Genomic DNA, 20,130 nt, shown 5'->3' on the forward strand with positions numbered 1-20,130 from the left:
TTCAGATTATGTGACTGTTAATATACGTATTTCCTAGGGGTACAAAAAATCTAGTATAGTACTTTACAAGCATCTATAAACCCATCATATTGGTTTAATCTTACTAGGCAGACATGGAAGAGAATTACACACGGAAAGAGTAAGCTGCTGAGTTGTTTTTGTAAAGTGCATTTCTGTACAATTCAAAACAAAATCAACAAATGTTTTGGCGGTGATAATCAAACATAAAGATAACTTACACAATTGAATGAGTAAAAACTCTGGCACATTTTGAATCAAATTCTATGTAGACTTAATTATTTATTTTTATAGTCATTTAACAAGTATTGCATTTTAAAGGTCAGTTTTCATTACAGTCCCAAAGAAGGGCAATGCCAAAGATTATTCAAACTACCACACATTTGCACTCATTTAACCTGCTATCAAGGTAATGCTCAAAAATCTGCAAGTGAGGCCTCAAGAGTATATGGACTGAGAACTTCAGATGTACAAGCTGAGTTTAAAATGGCAGAGGAATAAGAGGTCTAATTGCCAACATCCACTTCATCATAGAAAAAGAAAGAGGATTCAGAAAAAAAAAATCTACTTCTGATTCATTGACTATGGGAAAGTCTTTGATTAAGTGAATCACAACAAACTGCAGAAAATTCTGAAAGAGAATTTTTTCTGAGAAATTTTCCTAAAATATCTGTATGCAGGTCAAGAAACAATCGCTAGAACTGGACATGGAACAACGGACTGGTTCCAAATTGGGAAAGGAGTACGTCAAGGCTGTATACTGTTACCCGGCTTATTTAAATTCTATGCAGAGTACAACATGCAAAATGAAGGGCTGGATGAAGCACAAGCTGGAATAAAGATTGCCAGGAGAAATATCAAAAACCTCAGGTATGCAGGTGACTCCACTCTTATGGGAGAAAGCGAAGAAGAACTAAAGAGCTTCTTGATAAAAGTGAAAGAGGAGAGTGAAAAAGCTGGCTTTAAACTCAACATGATCCTCTACACAGAAAACCCTAAAGACTCTACCAGAAAACTACTAGAGCTAATCAATGAATACAGTAACGTTGCAGGATATAAAATCAACACACAGAAATCTCTTGCATTCCTATACACTAATAATGAGAAAATAGAAAGAGAAATTAAGGAAACTATTCCATTCACTGTTGCAATGAAAATAATAAAATACTTAGGAATATATCTACCTAAAGAAACAAAAGACCTGTACATAGAAAACTATAAAACACTGGTGAAAGTAATCAAAGAGGACACTAATAAATGGAGAAATATACCGTGTTCGTGGATTGGAAGAATAAATATTGTCAAAATGAGTATACTACCCAAAGTAATTTATACATTCAATGCAATCCCTATCAAGCTACCAATGGTGTTTTTCACAGAGCTAGAACAAATAATCTCACAATTTATATGGAAATACAAAAAACCTCGAATAGCCAAAGCAATCTTGAGGAAAAAGAATGGAACTGGGGGAATCAACCTGCTGGACTTCAGGCTCTACTACAAAGCCACAGTCATCAAGACAGTATGGTACTGGCATAAAGACAGAAATATAGATCAATGGAACAAAATAGAAAGCCCAGAGATAAATCCGCGCACTTATAGACACCTTATCTCTGACAAAGGAGGCAAGAATATAAAATGGAGAAAAGACAGTCTCTTTAACAAGTGGTGCTGGGAAAACTGGTCAGCCACTTGTAAAAGAAGGAAACTAGAACACTTCCTAACACCATACACAAAAATAAACTCAAAATGGATTAAAGATCTAAATGTAAGAACAGAAACTATAAAACTCCTAGAGGAGAACGTAGGCAAAACACTCTCCAACATAAATCACAGCAGGATCTTCCATGACCCACCTCCCAGAATATTGGAAATAAAAGCAAAAATAAACAAATGGGACCTAATTAAAAGTAAAAGTTTCTGCACAGCAAAGGAAACTACAAACAAGGTGAAAAGACAGCCTTCAGAATGGGAGAAAATAATAGCAATTGAAACAACTGACAAAGAATTAATCTCCAAAATATACAAGCAGCTCCTTCAGCTCAACTCCAGAAAAATAAACGACCCAATCAAAAAATGGGCCTAAGAACTAAACAGACATTTCTCCAAAGAAGACATACAGATGCTTAACAAACACATGAAAAAATGCTCAACATCCCTCATAATCAGAGAAATGCAAATCAAAACCACAATGAGATACCATTTCACACCAGTCAGAATGGCTGCTGTCCAAATGTCTACACGCAATAGAGGCTGGAGAGGGTGTGGAGAGAAGGGAACCCTCTTACACTGTTGGTGGGAATGCAAACTAGTACAGCCACTATGGAGAACAGTGTGGAGATTCCTCAAAAAACTGGAAATAGAACTGCCATATGATCTAGCAATCGCACTCCTGGGCATACACACCGAGGAAACCAGAATTGAAAGAGACACATGTATTCCAATGTTCATTGTGGCACTGTTTATACTAGCAAGGACGTGGAAGCAACCCAGATGTCCATCTGCAGACGAATGGATAAGAAAGCTTTGGTACATATACACAATGGAGTATTACTCAGCCATTAAAAAGAATGCATTTGAATCAGTTTTAATGAGGTGGATGAAACTGGAGCCTATTATACAGAGTCAAGTAAGCCAGAAAGAAAAACACCAATACAGTATAGTAATGCATATATATGGAATTTAGAAAGATGCAAATGATAACCCTGTATACGAGACAGCAAAAGAGACAGATGTATAGAACAGTCTTTGGGACTCTGGGGGAGAGGGCGAGGGTGGGATGATTTGGGAGAATGGCATTGAAACATGTATATTATCATATGTGAAATTAATCACCAGTCCAGGTTCGACTCATGATACAGGATGCTCGTGGCTGGTGCACAGGGATGACCCAGAAGGAGGATAAGGGGAGGAGGGAGGTGGGAGGGAGGTTCAGGAAGGTGAACTCATGTACACCCGGGGCGGATTCATGTCAATGTATGGCAAAACCAACCAATATAATATTGTAAAATAATTAGCCTCCAATAAAAAAATAAATAAAAAAAAAGAAAGTGAAAGAGGAGAGTGAAAAAGTTGGCTTAAAGCTCAACATTCAGAAAATTAAAAAAAAAACAAACTCAACATTCAAATAAATAAGATCATGGCATTTGGTCCCATCACTTCATGCAAATAGACTGGGAAACAATGGAAACAGTGACGGACTTTATTTTCTTGGGCTCCAAAATCACTGCAGATGGTGACTGAAGTCATGAAATTAAAAGATGCTTGATGTTTGGAAGAAAAGTTATGACAAACCTAGACACCATATTAAAAAGCAGACACAGTAAAGGTCTTTCTAGTCAAAGCTATGGCTTTTCCACTAGTCAGGTATGGATGTGATAGGTGGACCATAAAGAAGACTGAGCACAAAAGAATTGATGCTTTTGAACTGCGGTGTTAGAGAAGACTCTTAGAGTCCCACTGGAAAGCAAGAAGATCTAACCAGTCAGTCCTAAAGGAAATCAGTCCTGAATTTTCATTGGAAGGACTGATTCTGAAGCTCCAATACTTTGGCCACCTGATGTGAAGAGTGGACTCATTGGAGAAGACCCTAATGCTGGGAAATTTTGAAGTCGGAAGAGAAGGGGGCAACAGAGGATGAGATGGTTGGATGGCCTCATCGACTCAATGGACATGAGTTTGAACAAACTCTGGGAGATAGTGAACGTCAGGGAAGCCTTGAGTGCTGCAGTCCATGGGGTTGCAAAGAGTCAGACACGATTGAGTAACTGAACAACAAAGTTATAACAGCATATTTCTCAATGTTTACAAATATGAGACCCAGAAACACTTACTATCATACAAGTTACATGAGCTTTTGTGAGATCAAAATGTTAGGGTAAGAGAATAAACTGAACAAAAGAACATTTCAGAATCAGAAAAGAATGCTACCACCATAGAAACTAATTTTCCTTTTGTTTTCCTTAACTGGACAAAAAGGAAGAGGGTTAGAAGCAAAAGTAGTGGAGTGAAAATTGACTTTCCCTAAATAATAAAGGGGATTTCCTTCGTGGTACAGTGGTAAAGACTCTGACAGAAAATGCAGGAGACCCAAGATGTGGGTTTGATCCCTGGGTCAGGAAGATCCCCTGGAACAAGAAATGACAACCCACTCCAGTGTTCTTGCCTGGAAAATTCAATGGACAGAGGAGCCTGGAGCGTGGGCTAAGTCCATAGGGTTGCAAAGAATCAGACATGACTGAAGTAACTAAGCACACAAACACAAAAATAATAAAGAGCTTATCAGAAAAAATTACAGTAATGGTTATAATTTTACAGACAGAAAATAATTTTGTCTCAATTAGTGTTCCTATAATAGACATTTATTGTCTGCCAATAAAAGGTAATGGGGCTTCCCTTGTGGCTCAGTGGTAAAGAATCTGCCTGCAATACAGGAGATGTGGGTTCAATTCCTGGGTCAGGAAGATCCCCTGGAGAAGGAAATGGCAACCTATTCCAGTATTCTTGACTGAAATCCCATGGACAGAGGATCCTGGTGGGCTACAGTCCATGGAGTCGCAGAGTTGGACATGATTCAGCGACTCATCAACAATAAAAGATAATATGACTGTACTTAAGTTATACATTCATTAATTAAATAATTTTACTTGATAACATCTAAAGAATGTTTTCCTTCTTCAACAGTTCATATAACTACCAAGAATATCATTGTTTCACAGATAAATTTCACAAATAAAATAGGAATTAGGCATTTTTCCATAATTAGGGTAAGATACCACATTAATAGAAGCAGAAATGGTTTTTACACAGGGTTATAACTGAAACCACTGTTTCTGAGAACACATTGTTCATGGCTTTATTTTTCCACTTTTCCCTGGAAAAAGATAACTTCCTTTTGGCTATAGCATCCATATATCCTTCAGTTCAGTTCAGTTCAGTTCAGTAGCTCAGTCGTGTCCGACTCCCTACGACCCCATGAATCATAACACGCCAGGCCTCCCTGTCCATCACCAACTCCCGGAGTTCACTCAAACTCATGTCCATTGAGTCGGTGATGCCATCCAGCCATCTCATTCTCTGTCGTCCCTGTCTCCTCCTTACGAGCCTTTAAATAGTTATAGAGAAACAGTAATTATATCATGGATTAATTTTAAGAAATCTTGTGGAATACTCATGGTACCATTTTCACATTTAAATGAAACACTGAGCCCTCAGTTTGACCCTGTGAGATTCTGAGTTAGAAAAGTTTAATAGAAAATGGTGAAAATAAAAATATCTCACTTACAGAAGATCCAAGCAGCTTTCTTGTAGGCAGGAGATATTCAGTGGAAAAAAAAGGCGGGGGGTGGGGGGGCTAATTTCTACAGAGACGCAGAGGAAAAGGTAAATTAACATTCAGTATTAGAGATTTATTGTAGATAATGAATGCTCTATTTTTTTAAAAAAATGTCATCAGATATAAAGGTGATAAATATAATTTATTTTTCAAAATAGAAGAGAACAATCTGTTCTGGACTGATTAAATAAAAGACTATTTAAAAAGGAAGCTAGATATGAAATCTTTCAGGCCAACGTTTCATTGTGGCTTTCCTTCCATTAGAGTCTGCAATGCTATTCCACAGGAAAGGAAAAAAATTTACTAAATGAGATAGTAAGTGTAAAGTGCTTGTAGCATGCAAAATGTAATAAGTTTGGAATAGATGGTAGCTCTTAGTATGAAAGTCTGTTCAGCAAGTATTCTGACAGCAGACTCCATAATTTTAAATTCTACAAAATCATGATGTATGTTATTTAAAATGTTTTATCAATTTTTTTCCTTTCTACCATTTAATTAAATATCTATTCCAAGGGGAAAGCAATGGATTATAGAAATCTTTGTGTTTTAATTAATTAATATTAAACAACTTCAGGGGCTTTTCCACCTTTAGAGTATCCTATCCTCCATCTATCTATCCATCCATCCATTTGTCAATTCATCCATCTATCTATCCATCATTCACTCATCTGTCCATCTTTCTCTTCATCTATCCATCTATCCATCCATCCATCCTTCCATCAACAATTTAGTTTTATGCTTACCTCATAGATTCCAAGTAAAAATATAATTGCTAATATGCAGGTAAGAGAGACACTCAGTCTTACCAAGTATCTTGGAGTCAATTTCCATATAACACTGAATATTTATTGGAAAGACTGATGCTGAAGCTGAAGCTCCATTATTTTGGTCACCTGATGCAAAGAACTGACTCACTGGAAAAGACCCTAATGCTGGGAAAGATTGAAGACAGGAGGAGAAGGGGACAAAAGAGGATGAGATGGTTGGATGGCATCACTGACTCAATGGACATGAGTTTGAGCAAGCTCTGGGAGTTGGTGATGGATAGGGAAGCCTGGTGTGCTGCAGTCCATGGGATCACAAACAGTCAGACATGACAGAGCAACTGAACTGAATACCTCCTTTCACAAACTGGTAAAAATAATTTATGCTAGGAACAAATATTTCCCCCTCATTAGTGATACAACTAGCAGGGAAGAATGTATTATTATTATAGGATGCAATAGTATTTCTGATTTCTTTATTCCCCAGAAGGACAAGAAACAGAGAAGAGAAATCTTGACTGAGCTATTGTTAGATGAATTTTTGGAACCAGAGGAGAACATCACTGAGCAATTGAGCTATGAACCAAAACCAGAAATGATGTGAATGTCTCAGAAGCACTGAGACACTGAATAGCACTCAGTTCCTAAAAAAATCTAAAAACATATGTGTGTAGTAAGGGCTCACTCATTATTCATGACTGCCTATAGCCTTATGAATATATATTAAGCCAATCAAAGTGTTACATCAGCTACAAAATATTTTTCTTACTTTGTGATTCATCTCAAATTTCTGAGTAGAGAAATGAAGCTAAATCATAGGCTCTTTATTGCCAGTGGAGGTGGAGGTACACATTTGTCATTATCATTAAATCTCAGGGATTTCTGGACAGGGTTTAACAATGAAAAATTACTGAAAGTACCTCTAGGTAATGTTTATAAGTATCACTTTCATCTTGAAAGTAAAGAAGGTGAACCAAGGCCATGAGTATACATCCATAGTGAAGTTATTGAAAAAAAGAGGGAATTAAATATAGCACTGTTAGTAGGATTACCTGTCCCTGTTCACAGAAACAGCTTCATCACTATATCGCCACACAGGGTAAAAGCACACACTCTCTCTCCTCACATACGCACACAAGGAAAAGGAACACACTTGCGTCCGTTCAAAGTCACTATGTAGATCTTTTATCAGAAACACTTATATTTGTTTAAATTTTTTTTTATCAAAACTTGGTAAATGTGGAAAAGTATGTTAAACTCTACATTTTTAGCCCAGAAATTAACCTTTATATATCAAATCTGAATAGAATGTGGCCATCTAGCTAATCCTCCTAAATTAAGTCCTTTGTTTTTATTTGCTGCACAAAGCCCAGATTTTAATAAACACAGAACGTTACATAACCATGCTTCAAAGGCTCCTGTAAACTAAGCAACTCACAGCCACATCTCTGCCTTCAGTGATCACACTTCAGTGAATCATCCAAGTGACCTTATTTGCTCAAAAGAAACTCTGTGTACAGGTTGCAAATGTCAGTGTCTGAATTTACATTTTAAAAAGTACATCCTACAGCAGTTTAACGAAAATATTGCAAAGATCTTGAGTCAGATCCAACTGTTTACTCATCCGTTCCCTTAGTTTTAAATATTTTTGGCCTGGATTCACATAGTCTTCACAAGCCATACTTGATGATTACTCCTCTAAACATTGCAGTATTGTAACAGTTTGAAAAGCCATTTGGAAAGGGGGCTGCTATTACACTATTATTCCCACACCCACCTCAACAGCATGCTGACAAAAGATTTGAAAACATTTGATACTGGTGTTGTTTATGCTCTTGGAGTGATAAGAATCTGTATCTACCAAGACACATATTTTATAAATGATCTATGAGGGCTTAACACTTAGGTGAATATTTCACAGTAAATTTAATTGACGTGATGCACCAGAAGAGTCTCACTTTGAACAAAGAACTACAGCACATTTATATTCTCCTCCAGAATGAAGAGAAATCACAGTAATTGACCTGAGTCAATTATTTCATGTTTTATTCTTTAAAAATACTCTTTTTTCTTTTGGATGATGATGACAGGGGTCATGGGGAAGAATTTGTTGGGAAAAATTTGTAGAGGGTGATGGTGAGGTACTGAGAGAACCTGAGGAGAGAAAAGCTCATGGAATTGTGTATGATTCTCTCATGCTGCCTATTCTCCCAGAACTATAACAAAATCACTTTGCACATTACAGAAATAAATCAGCATTGCTGATGTCACTGTTACTGCCACCACCAACCACATGGATGCACCCATGAATGGACAGAAAGAGGAAGAATATGGGCTTTGTAACAAACTGCTCGACCTTCACCAGCCATGTGCTGAGGGAAGTTAGATAGTTACAGAAAGCCCTCATTTCCTGATCAGTCACATGAATTTAATACAACCTACCTTATAGGGCACCTAGAAATATTAAACTAGATTTTTTTTAAATGGCCAGTAAACAGAAGGACCTCAAAAGAGATCCTCTCTACCCACACTTCCCTCTACATCCCTCAAAATGAGGCATCATCATTTGTGTTACTCAAAATGGATTAGAGAGAGCAGTCAGTCCTTAGGGGTTTAGCGGTCTTCCTTTTGATTCAACACTGATTTGATAATGCTCTAAGTGAAGAAATGTGACCATAGAAATTAAATACTGATTCTCATACTATAAAGGGAATTATGTTTCTTTCTACCCAGCTAAACAACATAAAATCATAAACAAATATACTACATCATACAGCATTTTGTCTTCCTGAGCATGTAACTCTGAACGTACCTCCTTAGCCAGTACGTTGGGTCTCAGTTCTGTTTTACTCATGTTACTACCCACTGTATGAAAGAACACTGGTGATTATTACACTGAAGATTAGTGGATAGAAAGACAAATGGGAGACAGTGCACCAGCAGAGTGTTTTTACTGTTGCTATTTTTGTGTGTTTGTTTGTTTTCTAGAACAATCCTGCAGATTCCTTTTGCAGAAACGACACTCTGTCTTTTAGCAGTCACCATGAAGACTCGGTTCAAAACCTCAGTAATACAAAGCAGACGCCCCTTCAACCTCCCAAATTTATCATCTTATTTTCAAGTGACAGCTGAAAGTACTCAAAGTGTTGCTTCTATTCTGCCTGGCATTGCCCCCAAAATAGCTCCCCTTACAACAGTTTCTTGGAAAGACAGCTCATATTCTACACAGATACGAGTGAAAGTTGATGTCTTGCTATTTGATATACACGATACACAGGTTCAAAAAATGGAACTATTCAAGAATTCAGACATGCTACCTACTGCAGGTTTATATTTCATAGTGACAGAGGAAGTTCAAATGACTTCTTTAGAAACTTTAAATTTGTGCTGGTACCAAATCCTGCCTTCCTGGGAATTAAAAATTTGATGAATTTCTTGACTTGATTAACACATACAATCTTGCCTCTGTGGATCCTTCACAGAGGAAATCTGTATTCAATTCACTGGCTCGGTAGCTGGAAATACCAATGGCATAGAATACTTTGGTAAAGTCAGAAACTACAGCATAGAAATACCAATATTTTTGTACTTCCTATTCCAGAAATGATTCTATAATGCTGAACTACAATGTTGTTTAAAGGTATAAGAATAAAGTGAGAAAGATGAAAGACCAAAAAGAAATGAGACTTGTACAATGCTAAGGATAATAAAAAGGACTGTGTAAGCTAAGCAAGGAACAACAAGAAGCTGAAATCTACAACAAGAAGATCTACCTACTGCTTAGGGAAGGTGGTACAATCATATAACGAATATTCTAGTACTCTTTTATCTCGTCTATTAACAAGTGAGAGGTAAAAATCATGCTCAATATTAAATTTGGGAATTTAATTAAATTAGCTGAATAAATAAAGAGTAAGGAGATATGTCATAATACAAGTACAAAGAAAACTAAAACTTTTTATATGAATGTGAATAAGAGTGAAAAATGTGATGGTTGCCAGAAAAGCTGGTGTAACTTTAACTCCATTAATGAGACAGAGCAGTCTCAAGACAAGAGGAGGTAATGGGGCACTCCATGTCATACTTGCCAGACCGTTATCTGGAATATTCTGCTGTTAGTCCTGGAAGCACAATGAAGAGGAAAGTGAACAATATTGGGTACATTTTGATAAGAGAGACATGATGCTAACAGGTCTGGAAAGCATCACAAGAATCTATTAAAGAAACCAGAGGTAGTTTTGGTCTGGAAGAGGGAAGACCAGGGAGAGGTGGTATTGTGAGGAACAACTTAAATGCCTTTTTGATTTGAATAGCTGTCATGTAGAACAGGCACTGGCCCCAGAGTACAGATATAATACATTGACATTTAAGGCTACATTAAAAAAACAACAACCGAAAAAACAAACTTTGAATTGTTTACCTTGTGAAACAGTGAGTCATAGGAGTGGAAAGTGCCCTAATGACAGCTATGATTTGCAGAGGAATATATAGATGGGATTTCTTCACTGAACTGGGTCATCAGAGTACAAACCATCACAAACTCCAGAAGATTTTCTAATTTCAAGCTAAGATTTAAGGCTGACAGTATTAATATGTAGCTCATTAGAAAGTATGGTTTCAGGTATGTTGGAAATTCTCTCCTGATCTCTTTCCCTCCAAAAAAAATACTCATTATTAAAAAAATATTCTATTAGATATCTAGTTCATTAGGTCCAGCATACTTTTGAGTATTCAAGGAGACTGGTTATTAAAATGCAAATGTCCTCAGAGGAGGCAATAACATATGGGAATTAGTTATAGCTTGCTGACAGAAAGGGAGGAATGAGAAAGGCAGCAAGAGTAAATAAGGCCCAAGTGGACACAGATCTGTAGGAGACAAAATCCTTGTAATAAAAGAAGCAACAATATTTTCAAGGTTCTCTTAGAGGTGCAACAGATGACTAAGGCTGCAACTATGACTTCTATGAAGATATGGCCCAATCTTCCAAGAAGTGTGTATCACTGCAACACATGATGTGTGCATTTTCTCTGGTTACTAATATGAAGTATTCAGTGTTTATTAAAATGGAAAATTTCTCTATAAAATGTGCTTTTAGACATTTAAACAAATTGCTAAGTTTTGAAAGATTCTATTTGTGGCAAGGTGTACCAAAGCCAAACTAGACTTTCACATACAGTGTAACTTTGTATCACAGAATGAAATTAACTTTTGGGTGGGTTTTGTTTAATAAAATATACTATATTATTATATATATTTCATTTAATAATATTTGTTAAATCACACAAACTTCAGATAGGAGTTCAGTGTAGCTTAAGCCAAGTTTTTCTCCTAAGCAACATCACTGAAATTCCATTATTTCCATTTGTTAGTGATCCTAATGAAACTCCAAAAAGAAAAAAAAAAAACAACCCTAAACTAGTTAAAATTAAAATCTTCTATTATGTGATCACAATCTATCTTTTCAGTTTAATTTTTGGGTCATCATTCTCCCAATTAATCTATCGTACTGTCCATTATCTAAGAATAGTCTATGATTTCCAAATGCAGGAATGGCCTTTCTCAATTTTTTCTACCATACTTTTATCCATTTCTCAAGGTCCAGGCTTTAAGGTCTTTTCTTAGTCAATTGGTCTACAAATCATCTCTGTCTCTCTCTCTGCGTGATATAGGCTTAAAAATCTCATTAGTCAATCAATTACTCAATCTCTGTTTCTGTTTTTACTCCCACCATCACATTTATTTCTTTTCCTTTTACTTCCCCTCTGTTGTCTCATGGAACACTCCTGCCCCATCCCCTGTATGGCATCGTGCCTTATATCTTAGCTTGGGTTTACAAGTCTCTTCTCTCCCACTTAGGGTCAAGGGCAGTGCTTAACTACCAAACACTGCAGTAGATCCCAAGTGTTCTGTAAATGCATTTTGGTTTAATAATAATCAAAATTACAGTTTGATTATATGCCATCATTAGATACAGCAGAATCTAGTCTAGGGGTTAATACTTGAGCAGTTTGTCGCTGAGAAGGCTTATGTGTGAGTTGCTACATGTCTAGCAGCTGTTTGTATTTCTTCAAAGAGATAGTGAGAACAGTTGCCTCCTGAACAGTACAGCTCTTCTACAGGGCAGACAACCCCGTGACACTGATTTCCATGATCTGAGCAGTCTCTGTGTTAACTGGGGCATATTTAGCCACAGCAATAGCTTTCCCTCCTACATGCTCTGATGTCCTAGGGGATGGGGTGATCAGGGAGGAGCAGAGAGAAGACAGGGAACATCTTTCACCACCTGCAGCATCCCTGAGCAGCACCAGCTGGTGGCAGATGCCACAGGCTACTCACTGGACATCGTGGCCTTTTCCTCCTTACGGCCAGAGAAACTTTCTGGACAACCACTTCCCCAAGGGGGTCACTTCCTGGAGACTCAGGGGGTAATTCCTGATTAAGCTATTAATGCTGAGGAAAGCATTCTCCTCCCTAGACACTTCTCTGGGGATAAGTGACTGAATTCTGGTCAATGGAATACAAAGGAAATTTGCTAAAGTGACTTAGTTCCTGAAAACTACACAAATCTATTTGCCTTTTGTTGTGTCTGAAGGTGACATTTGGAACCAAGACTGTTGTCTTGCAACTCTATCAGGTGACACCCTTTGGACGCTGCTGGCACCCTGAGAGTTGGAAGTGGGAAGGCCAGTGGACTAGGGAACCTGATGATACTGTCACAGTGCTGGGGTCACCTGACCTCAGGGCTTCCATTGTTCGGCAAAATGCACTTTTCCTTATTGCCTGAGCCAGCTGAAGAGGGGGGTTTCTCTTACTGTAGCTAGAGATACCCTGGCTCGCAAGAGATCATGCTGGCGTCAGGCATCCTCCTCAGGTGGCAGACATTAATCACTATCAGGGCTTCAGGGGAAGAACACATTCTTTCTACTGCTGGTTTAAAAATCTGCGCTGTGTTGTTATTACTACATCCTGAATCTGTTGTTGTTTTTCCATGGATTGGGTAAGTCCTAAACTCTTTCAAACACATGCATGTTTCATTTCGTAACAAGGATCACACTTCAAATGATTAATATTTGTCTTCTTCACTAGTTTAAAAGCTTGATGAAGGTTGTGACTATATCTGCCAGGAAAATTCCTGTGTTTCTAGCACCTCACACAGGGCTGACCTGCAGGTGTTCAATAAATAGGTGCTCATAAAACATCTGTGAAATGAATGAATAGACAAGTAAATGAATGCAAACAGTATCTAAACATTCTCCCTGATATTTCCTTTGCTTACACCTCTCATGCCCTGATTCCTTATCAGTTCAGACCCCCCAAAAAAGTGAGCTATGTCTTGTATTTTAGAAGACAGGAAAAAGAAAGAAGGAGGCCGTCTTTACAACTACCACCTATTCACGCATTCCATGGAGAGGGGAAAGGAGATGACTCTCAGAGGCAACTTGTAAAATATTTTCATAAAAAGAAACAACAATCACCTCCTATACTACACACTGGATTAAAATATTACTTAAGAGAATGTTCATAATCATACTTTTTAGAGCCAGAATGGAGTTCAGGATTACTTTAGTGTAACTGAACTGAGCAAAGATACATTAACTATTTCAAGTCCCTCAGTTTTCAGATGAAGAAACCGAGAGCTACTGTCACCAAGATCAGCATTAGTCTTTCTTACACTCTATGATGTAATAAAAATCGAATGACAGTCATGTTAACTGGCAACAAAAAGGATATTTTCCTGGCAATGTTGTTCCAACTCGGTAATCAGTATAGCTCTTGCTTGGATGAAAGTTGAAGATGAAAAGAAGACTAGCTCTCTCGAAAGCAATGATCTTATTTTCTTCATGCTTTTCACTCACATAGGCCTGCAAGAATTAACACACAGAATATATACAAATAATAGCCAAATGCTGCTAGAAGTAAATTCTTTACAAAAAGTTGCTTTTTGTCTTTATTAACAGCCCTGTTATTAAGCCAAAAATGAAAGTGTCAGCATGTTATATTTTTTGAACCTGTTGAAATTTTGCCATATCAAAATTTTGCCATATCAAGGCCAACAGCAGTTTCAAAAGTTGCTTAAAGAGTACACAAATCTCACCAACCATTTGCCAACCTCAAACAAAGCACAGACAGAGGATTAGGCTTTAAGTAAAAACACAGTACCTGTGCTATACAGAAAGCACCTGTGTGTGTGCGTGCGTGTGCATGTGTGCGTGTATAAGTATATTAGATCTACTTATAAGTGAATTTTCTTTAAGACTTTTCTTTTAGTCTCTAGACTGATAAGTGAAGGCACATAAAATTATTTTTCAAAATATACTGTAACACTGTTATTATATCCCGATTTCTGAAGCTGCATTTTTCTCAAAAACTTTATAGTACTGCATGGCTTTGTCAAATTCAAAAGCAACCAAAAGGCCTAGACATTTTTTTTTTTTTTTTGGTCTAATGAAAGAGATTTTCAAAAGCAATTACAACATCTACAATCTCTCTTATTTTCTACATCACATTTTACGGTAGGCAGTGAGAAGCTTTTGCTTTTTCAACCCTTCCCTCTTCCAGCCCCAGCTCTGAGAGGACTTATTTCCATGCGTGTCAGCAGCACTACTCTTGGTAATTTAGAAATGTGAGCTAAGGCTCTAGAGTAAACAGCATGCCTTTTGGTATTCAACATTGTTCCTATTGAAAAGGAGCATCATTTTGCTCTCTCTTCTGGAAACAGCACTACTAATAAATGCGATTAGGGCATTTGTGTCATGTAGCCAATCTTCCTGAATGTATAAGTACCTTTGTTCAACCATTAAAAAAAAATCAGAGACACCAAAGTAAAAACACATCAACAGTAATTTCAAATGGCACCAGTAAAAAGTAAATGGATTATAAGTAACACATACTATATGCTAATTTTTGCAAAGGGGGATAAAAAAAAAGCCTGTATAAAATTTTCACCTGTTAATTACATTTTCTAAAACTTATTGAAAAATGGAGACTTTAATTCCAGAGGAGAGTCAGGCTCGTGAAAAATACAAAACAGCATGCGGGTATAATGGCATCTATTGAAATGACAAGTTAGAGACCAGTAAAGGAAGGAAAAATAAGAATAAAGAAATCTCCATGTTGTCAAAGTAGTTTCATATGATAGCATAATTATTTATATAAAGAAAAAACAGTCAAAACAATTAAGATGTTTCCACAGCAATTTCCAAAATGGATTCCATGTGGAGCCTTTGTCATTAGTTTTAACCGACTGAAATAAAAATTACCAAATTTAAACAACATCGACAAGCTAACCAGGAAAGTAAGCAGGGAATTATGCTGAAGATTTTCGTTATCTATTGGGGAGATTTTGGTGACATGTTTTGACAACTTGAAGTATGTCACAGGGCACTGTGCGTGGAATAATAACGTGCTGTTTAAGAGATCTGCATATAGATTTAAGTCAATTGCCATTCTAAGCATGTACAACACTGGTGACTAAAACATAACATTGAGAGTAAAGAGCTTACCTGTGGAGCTGAAAGCCAACCACATCTTTCTTCCAATTTATTCATATCCCTGTCAAAGTTATTTAGGAACTTATAGCGAAGAAGGTCATCATCAGTTAAATGAAACTGCCTTCGTGCATAATGGTAGCTCTCATTATTTCCTTTTCTTGGGAAGTCTAACCATTCAGGATGCCCAAATTCATTACCTGTATTTGAAAACAAACATCAACATCATCTGGTTAATATTAGCACTTCTTATTAAGATATCTCAATAATTATATGTTTAAAAGTCCTTGAAATCAGTTTAGGTTAATTTACTACAGCTATGCCCTGTGAAATATGCACAACCCTAGTTTAGAAACAGCATAGTCAAGCACACAATACTGCCAGCATTTGGACTCAAGAGCCCAGGTCCAGTTTTAGCCTGGCCACACATTCCTTTTTCCACATCTCATTTTTTTTTTCATGTACAAACTGAAAACAGTATCTCTGTCATACTTATTTTACCTCTGAAATAATCTCTGAAATCACTGAATCATTTTCAAAATCTCTTCTATAATCTCTGAAATCTGTACCATGCTTTGCAATTTCCAAAAGTTGTATGTACATTATTTTTTGATCCTCCAAGGACTCCCTATTATATCCATTTCACAGATGAGAAATACAAAACTCTTGACAGTTAAGGGATTTGCCCAACCTCACACAGATGGTAACTAGAAAAGCAAGCATTAAAATCTAGTTCTTCTCATTAAAATCCAAAGTTCTTTCTACCTCATCCCATTAGGCAAGTAACTTTTATACTTCAGGTTTTATACCTGGGCTACAGAAGCCCAGATCAGCAATTTTACTATTCATATTCCCCATTTATTTCTCAGATCTATGTGCCACCATTAGACTTATATCTTTAATTTAAATGTGGGGTGTGTGTGTGTGTGTGTGTGTGTGTGTGTGTGCGGGCGCATGTGCGCACATGTATATACCTGGGACACTATGTTGGGAACTCATTTAATATTATTTCTCATTGTAGTGATGAGAACCAGAAATCTTAAAGGCTCTAAAAGTGAAATAAACAACAACACATACATATTACACATTCTTCATTCTGAAAATCAAACAGATATTAGTAGCCTAAGAGATTGGCTCTTGCTGTTTTCCTCAAATTAGAGTTTTATTTTACGGCTTCTTTCTCCCCCCTAAATATTAAACACTACTTTCCAAAAGTTGCTGATATTAGTTACTTTAATGCTGCAATTTTCTAAATCACAAATTTCTCCTTTGAATTAGAAAGCACCATAGCTGACCCAAGTGTGTCCTACTGTAGTCTAAATAGCTGCTAACTGAAATAAGTCTGACAGAATAAAGACAAATATCGTATGATCTAACTGAATTGTGGAGTCTAAAAAAAGTAACAACAATGAACAATCAACTGGGGAAAACAAGCTCATGGATACGGAGAACAAACCTGTAGTTGCCTGAGACAGAGGTAAGAGGTGGGCAAAATGGCTGGAGTGTTAAAAGATACAAATTTCCAGTTATAAAATAAAAAAAGAGAGATGTAATGTATAGAACAGTGACTATAGTTAATAATACTGCATTGCATATTTGAAAGCGAGGAGACAGAATCCTGAGAGTTCTGTCTCAAGAAAACTTTTCTTGAGAAAAAAAGTTTTTGTAACTATGTATGGTGAAAGTGAAAGTCACTCAGTTGTGTCTGACTCTTTGTGACCCTATCGACTATACAGTTCATGGAATTCTCCAGGCCAGAATATTAGAGTAGGTAGCCATTCCCTTCTCCAGGGGATCTTCCTGACACAGGAATCAAACTGGGGTCTCCTGCATTGCATGAGGATTATTTACCAGCTGAGCCACCAGGGAAGCTACAGTGATGAACATTAACTGAACTTACTGTGATGATCATTTTACAATATATACAAATACTGAGTTGTGTTGTATATCTGAAACTAACATAATGTTATGTCAGTTATACTTCAATAAAAATAAAAGCAAAAATAAGCTAGTACATTAATATTCTAATAAATAAAAACTAAAAAGTTACAAAGTAATTCACTACGACTTACTGTAGAGCTGTTTTAAATGGTGAGCTCTACTAAGAAACACTGCAGTTTACATTTAACTGTTCAGAACCATAGTCATCAAAATAAAAATAATATACAAACAAATATGCTTGTAGCAGCTTCATAAAAATTAAACTGTCTTCAAAAATTTTCCTTAATTCTGAATTAGTTCAGTTCAGTTCAGTTGCTCAGTCTTGTCCAACTCTTTGCAACCCATGGACTGCAGCACACCAGGCTTCCCTGTTCATCACCAACTCCCAGAGTTTACTAATTCTAATTTGTAAACTAATTAATTAGTAAACTAATTAATTCTAATAATTCAGCCTAAAAATATGTTTTATGATGCTGCCTGTGTGACAGAGAAGGAATCATATTTCTAAATCTGCAGGCCTTTATTTACTTTGGTTTAGTTGCTAAATTGTGTCCGATTTTTGTGACCCCCGTGGACTGTAGACTGCCAGGCCCCTCTCTCCATGGGATCCTCCAGGCAAGAATACTGGAGTGGGTTGACATTTCCTTCTCCAGGGGATCTTCCCAACCTAGGGATCGAACCCTAGTCTCTTGCAATGCAGGCAGATTCTTTACCAACTGAGCTACCAGGGAAGCCCTATTATTTACTTTATGGTGTCTTAAAATGGTAAAGGAACTTCCCTCTGCTGTACTTAGGAGTTCTGCCTGGATTTGGAGCCTGATTCACATCAGCCCATGCTGTACTCATGGCATAGCTGGTTCTGTCATCCATTCAATCAGCAAAATGAGGCACCTTCAGAATTGTGGTTGAAAGGGAAAGAAAGTGAAGTTGCTCAGTCTTGTCTGACTCTTTGCAACCCCATGGACTGTAGCCTACCACACTCCTCCATCCATTGGATTTTCCAGGCAAGAGTACTGGAGTGGGTGGCCATTTCCTTCTCCAGAGGATCTTCCCAACCCAGGGATTGAATCCGGGTCTCCCGCATTGTAGGCAGACATTTTACCATTTGAGCCACCAGGGAAGTAACCTGGTTAGGTACATTCATTTCTGATAATGAAGGTACCACCAGTCTAGGGAAAATTATATATCCCAAGTACTAGTGGGATTTCAACTAGTGAGGAATTTGGGAGAGACTAGAAATGCCATAGGATAGCTTAGATATAATAGCCTACAAACTGTATGGAGGCTCGCTGTAGGCATAATACTTTTACTTTGCTATGACCAAGAATCTTTAAGTTGATGCCAATATTAATAAACAATTCCTTTAGCTTTTTTGAGGGGGGGAAGTTATATCAGTGCTACCAAGAAGCAACAACAAATGCTTAATATTGGCTTATTAGGAATCAGGCACTATTCTAAGCATTGCACATGAATTAATTCTATTTTCAACTACCCTGAAGTAGGTACTATTACGGTTTCAATTTTATAGGTAACTGACAGGAGATGACAAGAGTGAACGTAGACATTCTGGGAATCAGCGAACTAAAATGGACTGGAATGGGTGAATTTAACTCAGATGACCATTATATCTACTACTGTGGGCAGGAATCCCTTAGAAGAAATGGAGTAGCCATCATGGTCAACAAAAGAGTCCGAAATGCAGTGCTTGGATGCAATCTTAAAAATGACAGAATGATCTCTGTTCATTCCAAGGCAAACCATTCAATATTACAGTAATCCAAGTCTATGCCCCAACCAGTAATGCTGAAGAAGCCGAAGTTGAATGGTTCTATCAAGACCTACAAGACCTTTAAGAACTAACACCCCAAAAAGATGTCCTTTTCATCATAGGGGACTGGAATGCAAAAGTAGGAAGTCAAGAAACACCTGGAGTAACAGGCAAATTTGGCCTTGGAGCACGGAATGAAGCAGGGTAAAGGCTAATAGAGTTTTGCCAAGAGAATGCACTGGTCATAGCAAACACCCTCTTCCAACAACACAAGAGAAGACTCTACACATGGACATCACCAGATGGTCAACACCGAAATCAGAATGATTATATTCTTTGCAGCCAAAGATGGAGAAGCTTTATAGAGATAGCAAAAACAAGACCAGGAGCCTACTGTGGCTCAGATCATGAACTCCTTATTGCCAAATTCAGACTGAAAATGAAGAAAGTAGGGAAAACCACTAGACCATTCAGATAGACCTAAATGAAATCCCTTATGATTCTACAGTGGAAGTAAGAAATAGATTTAAGGGACTAGATCTGATAGATAGAGTGCCTGAAGAACTATGGATGGAGGTTCGTGACATTGTACAGGAGACAGGGACCAAGACCATCCCCATGGAAAAGAAATGCAAAAAAGCAAAATGGCTGTCTGAGGAGGCCTTACAAATAGCTGTGAAAAGAAGAGAAGTGAAACAAAGGACAAAAAGAAAGATATAAGCATCTGAATGCAGAGTTCCAAAGAATAGCAAGGAGAGATAAGAAAGCCTTCCTCAGCGATCAATATAAAGAAATAGAGGAAAACAACAGAATAG

The 20,130-nt window shown here is 37.3% G+C and overlaps 1 protein-coding gene across 1 annotated transcript in view; it reads right to left on the reverse strand.

Moving 5' to 3' along the window:
- GBE1 (1,4-alpha-glucan branching enzyme 1) overlaps positions 1-20,130 on the reverse strand; it is a 339,164-nt gene that overhangs the window by 24,813 nt on the left and 294,221 nt on the right. The window contains exons 13-14 of the mRNA XM_055412202.2: positions 15,622-15,806; positions 13,850-13,980 (exon numbers count right to left, since the gene is read on the reverse strand). Of these exons, the coding sequence (XP_055268177.2) occupies positions 13,850-13,980; positions 15,622-15,806 (316 nt within the window). The remainder of the gene's footprint in view (positions 1-13,849; positions 13,981-15,621; positions 15,807-20,130) is intronic.

Source organism: Moschus berezovskii, chromosome 1, assembly GCF_049115385.1.
Source record: "Moschus berezovskii isolate FMDL1 chromosome 1, NW_MosBer_1.0, whole genome shotgun sequence".
In the NCBI taxonomy this organism is placed as follows: Eukaryota; Metazoa; Chordata; class Mammalia; order Artiodactyla; family Moschidae; genus Moschus; species Moschus berezovskii.